Genomic DNA, 5,552 nt, shown 5'->3' with positions numbered 1-5,552 from the left:
CTGCATCTGGGCGATGCATACAGCCACTTTATTAATAAGACATCATATGTACTTGATATTTTCCCTTTGCAAATCTTTTTCGGCCTAATAAAAGGACAAAGATCCCACCGTTTGCTCTTTTTTTTAACAAATAATACTACACTACAATGAACAAAATGCAAATATAAGGTACATTGAACTCTGAAATAAATTGCATAGAGGCATTAGAGACTACACACGAACGTTCTGGTCCTCCTCCCACTCCTGACACCAGCTCATAAGTCATAACTCTGGTGCACGGTGTGTGCACAGTGCACTTAGCAAACCAAAAGATTATTGAAGTTGCAAGAGCAAAACATCAAGTCATCATATCACCATACAACATACTCCCTCCGGTCCTTTTTACTTTGCATATTATGTTTGTCCGAAGTCAATCTCATCCAACTTTGATCAAGTTTATATAAAAAATTATAGACATTCACATAACAACACCAATATCATTAGATTCATCTTGAAATATATTTTCATATTATATTTATTAGATATTATAGATGCTAATAATTTTCAATATAAATTTGGTCAAACTTAGCAAAGTTTGATTTTCGGCAAATCTAATGTGCAGAGTAAAAAGCACCGGAGGGAGTACTCACACAAGTTACCACGGATACACTTTTTGACAAGTTACTACGGACACTAGTACCATATATGCAATAGTAATTTATGAAACATAAACGACGCATGACACAAACGGCAATAGTAAAGCAGCAGCTGAGTTCGACCAGCTAGCCAGCTAGCGGCCCATCCCCTGAACGCCGGGCGGGTTGACGGCGCCGGCGCCGGCGCGGCGCTCCATGTTGAGGTGCCAGCCGATCTCGGGGTCGTAGCCGCGGGCCTTGAGCTCCTTGTACTGCTGGACGAGCGCGCACGGCTCGCAGCAGAAGTGGACGCAGCAGTCGCAGCAGGGCCCGTCCGGGAGCGCGTACTGGGCGCGCATCTTGGAGCGGTAGGTGCAGGAATAGATCCACTGGCATCCCGTGAGCGAGCACAGGAGCGCGTAGAGCGCGCCGCTCGTCCCGCACGACGTCGACCCCCTGTCCACGATCTCCGCCACCTTGCCGAACGTGATGCACGGGCACCAGTAGGTCACGCAGCAGAGGCCGCAGTCGTCGAAGCAGTCGAAGAGGCCGGAGGACCAGGCGGCGGGCGCCGCGCCGACGGGGACGCCGGTGACCGGCTGCGCGGCGGGCTTCATCTCCATAACGGCCGGTGAACTGGAAAGATGTGATGAGGTCTTTGTGTGTTGATGATGTCGCTCGCTAGCTGTGGTGCCGGGAATGGGCTGGCTTGGAGTGCTTATATATAGGTGGTGATCAGGCGGGGGGTGGTCGGGGTGGGTATGAATGTTTGCACTATTCAAAACAGTTCAGTACGTTAATTAAATCCATCCGCGTTTGCTTGGTGATAAGCACCAGGAAAATTAGCTGCACGTCAAAGTGGCGTTCCCTTGACCTGAATTAGCCGTGCGTACATACTCTATACATGTCTACCGTCTACGTCGTTGAATGTGACAGCCAAGCTGCCGCGAAGCTCACACCGTAGACTTGTAGTGTATATATTTTGCGAGATCATTTCGTCCGCGTGTGGTACTATATACTATAGGTTCTAAAAAAAAAGCTATATACTATACTCCACTAATAACGCGGCTAATTGACTTTTTTCAACTGAAAAAAAATTCTTCGCTGTCTACATATTTGTGTAATTTTGTTTGTTTATTTTTTCTTATTGCTCCAGAGGGAAATAACACGCGTAATAATTACCAAACTACGGCAGGTGCAATTGTTTTGCCTAGTTTCAACTACTTGCGTGCTTGTTTTCTTCCCCCGTTCATGTGGCTTGACTTGTTGATTAAGTACCAACTCCGTATATAATTGTGCTTTAAGCCAGCCTCTCACTCTCACGTACGTCTCAGCTAACCCCAAATCTAATTGTTTGTTGTGCAAACTTTCAAGTCCGACGTAGGAGTACGCACGCACGCACAGAGTATTGTTTCCTGGCAGATCAATCATTGAATCTTTCTCGCAAAAAATAAATATCATTGAATCTGTTTCTAAATTATGGCATCTACATCTTGCAGTTGGCCAGTTGCACAAATTAATATTGCTAAGCTCGACGAGAGTTTATTCAACGTAACCATCCTGACAGAAGGCTCTTGGCCGGCCTGAAGTGGAAGATTGACGGTGATTATCACAGTGACAATGAAAAATTATCGCAGAAAAAACCTTCGATAAATACGATGAAGGGTTTTTAATCAATATAAAGCCAGGACATCTGGAGGCGGCAAGATGACTAGGGTTACAGCCAAACCGGTAATGGAAGGGACCCCTTATAAATGGGAGAGATGAAGGTGAAGGGGCATGAGTGTAAGCCGAGTGCTTTCTTTTGGGCACTCGGCTTACATTTTTGCCTTTAAAACAAATAAAGGAATGGATGTAGGCGAATTATACCGTAAAACATCACTCATCTTATAGCGCTCGCCGTCACAGAGCCGTCAAGGGCGGCGAGGATGGCCCCATGGTAGGTGCTTTGCCAAGCCTCGTGTATAAGCTAAAGTTTTTTTGCGGAGTATGTTGAGTTCTCTCTGTAAACCTAGGTATTTTTTTTGAGGTAATAGCACTGTAGGTCCCTGAACTTGTTATGGAGGTGATGATTTGGTCCTCAAACTTGAAAAAGTGGATTATTTCGTCCTTGAACTTGTCATGGAGGTGCAAGTTTGGTCCTGGGCCAATCACAACTCGCTAAGTGGAGCCAGCTCGACTGGGCCAGTCAGCGTCGTGCATTTTGCAAATTGCCCCCTGTCTTTAGCTCTTATCAATGGGGCCACGATCCAGGGCCAGGATCAGTTTGAGTTCCTTCTATGCGATTGCTGCTGATTTGATTCTTGCTGTTGGAGAAGCTGTGGCTTTTTCTCATTGAAGGACTGGCACCGTTGGAGCTGCTGTTGAAGGAACTCGGACTGAGCTGGCCCTGGATCGTGGCCCCATTGATGTTTTGAAGGTATGACTGCTGCCGAAACTGAGGTTGCATTTGCTGCAAAATCCGACTTTGTAGAAGTGGCGTAGCTCTAACAACCATGTTTTGTGGCTGCTGGAACTGCAACATAGTAGGTGACATCTTTGTTGGGTCCTGAAACCCAGCCGCAGCCATCGTTTGGTAAATGTCAGGCTGTAAACCAAATAACGACGCATCCAGCCTTGGCTGCATCCAGGGATTCATACCAGCATCGCTGAAATTCAGCGACTGGAAACCAGGGTTTGCGCTATCTCGAAGCCACATGAGCGAGGAAGTCAAGTCATCATCCTTACCACCTACAGAAAGAGATAGATAATTTATAACACTCCATATTGAAAGCATACTACACAATTATTCAAGCACAACTATTTATGAATGCTAGAGACCAGCTGTCCATCATACCATGCAGAGAAGGCAAGCCTGTTGGCCGCGGTCGCTTCAGTCTGAGTGGAAAAGGAGTAGGGTACATCGGGAAAGTTGTCAGGGGTTCAATCTCCTAAAGTGACACCCTTGGCTGCCTCTCTCCAGCAGTTGATTCATCCCAGCCAACCTGCATTTTTCATAGACAAAGTTTTCTGTCATGCTAAATTGTGAAGTTATACCAAGCAATCTCAATAGGAATTTGCGTCTCATCTAACAATACATGGGTAAGCAACAGGCGATGTTCATGTACAGACTTGACTGGATACAATAATAAGTGTTAGCCAGTAAATATACCTTCACAGACCGCCAATGTGAGTTTGGCCAACGGACAGCATCAAGATCACTAATTCCTGTAATTGCCCCCATGTATCTGAACAATAAGAATTGGTCTGGTTAAACAATTAAATATTTTTAGATAAGTCTGCTAATAGTTAATACAATAGATGTTTTTAGATAAGATTGCTAATAGTGAGTGCGGGTTGATAAGGGCTAAAGAAAGGGGGCAATTCGCAAAATGCGCGACGCTGACCGGCCCAGCCAAGCTGGCTCCAGTTGGCGAGCTGTGATTGGCCTAGGACCAAACTTGCACCTCCATGACAAGTTGAAGGACGAAATAATCCATTTTTTCATGTTTGAGAACCAAACTATATCACCTCCATGACAAGTTCAGGAACCTGTAGTGCTATTACCTCTTTTTTTTTGGAGTTGTACTCTGTTTACTCTTGTCTATCAGAGGGCCCTGCAATTGTCATGTTTTTTTGACAAGTACTTCTTTTATACTGGGCTAAGCTGAGTACCCAAGAAATAGCATTTGGCTTATGCCCAAACACTAGGCAACACGCGTTTCCGCGTAGTGTGACAACCATGTGATGTTATTTTCAGTGTGAACTTAGAGCACTTACAGCCGCATATAGTTAATGTCCGCAGACAATAACAGGTCACACCTCAAATTCTTTCTTCCACAACCGGATACCACAATTATGAATCCTCAAATCTATACAATTACATACAACAAAAAACGTAAACTAAATATTCGCCAACGCTCATTCAGTTCCACATTTGTGCCCATGTTCGACGGCCGACTGAGCCCCTATGAGTGAAGGTGCGGTATCTGAAGAGCTAGAGTAGGACATGAGACACAGACCGGCTCATGGGATTCGAGGCGCCACTGCCTCCCATGCCCTACTCTTCCTTGTCAGAGCCCATGGGTGGCGCCTCCCATGCCCTACTCTTCCTTGTCAGAGCCCATGGACTGGATGTCGCCGGCCGATGTGAGGTCCATGATACACCTGTCGTGGTCGGAGCCCGATAGGTCCACCGCGAGGGTTGCTGGTCACCCACAGAGGCTCTGCCGTCATGGCGTGCGACTTCTCCTCCCCGACATTTGCCGCAAGGGTGATGTGGCCTCCCATGCCCTCTGCCTCGCATGGCGAGCACATCACGCCATATTAGCCTCCGACGTGGACGAGCCATAAGTGTCGACGCTTACCTCCGACTCGGAACCCGGCGTGATGGCGAAGACGTGCCAACGAAGGGGTCGTGTTGCCGCCATGGCGTTGGGCGCCAGACGGACCACACCCCATCCAGGGAGGCAGCGGCGACGTGCCTCGCACCAGATCCAAGTGATATTAGGGCAGACGAAATGGATTCCCGCCGGTTGAGTCCAACCGTTGTGGGTGGACTCCTCTCGGGAGGGTCAGAGCACAATGCGGGCGACCACCACCTCCTCGGGCACGCTTGGGGCGTGGTCTTAGTTGAGAGACCAAGGAGTTAGATCCGCTGTCCGTCATGTCAAAGAAGGCCGCAGGTCGCCGGAAGGGAGCTTGGCGACGGAGTGGAGTGGCTAGCGTTTGGTTCAGGATGCGGATGATGATAAATTTATGGACGCTTTGGGTGTGCCAACTTGGCCCGGATCAAACGTGACGGACACGCGTGGATCCGCTTGCACCTCCCCATGTCCGCCTCGGATTTGGGCTGAATACGAGGAGGTGCTGGTTAGCTCGGATCTATAAGGCCGGTATGAGCTCGTCTGGGTCGGGACTTTGTGATCAGTCATTAATCGGGCCACCTGCATGGGCGTA

General features: G+C 47.8%; 1 protein-coding gene across 1 annotated transcript; it reads right to left on the bottom strand.

Moving 5' to 3' along the window:
* Window positions 1-484: 484 nt before the first annotated feature.
* Window positions 485-1,319, bottom strand: LOC125552957 (cell number regulator 10-like). The gene has a single exon (XM_048716680.1). It carries the CDS (start codon window positions 1,235-1,237, stop codon window positions 770-772), a length of 468 nt encoding a protein of 155 aa, XP_048572637.1. The 5' UTR covers window positions 1,238-1,319; the 3' UTR covers window positions 485-769.
* Between the last annotated feature and the right edge of the window lie 4,233 nt (window positions 1,320-5,552).

This window comes from Triticum urartu, chromosome 4 (genome assembly GCF_003073215.2).
Source record: "Triticum urartu cultivar G1812 chromosome 4, Tu2.1, whole genome shotgun sequence".
NCBI lineage: Eukaryota > Viridiplantae > Streptophyta > Magnoliopsida > Poales > Poaceae > Triticum > Triticum urartu.
Note: the sequence above shows the minus strand (reverse complement) of the source record. Positions and strands in the feature narration are given on the sequence as shown.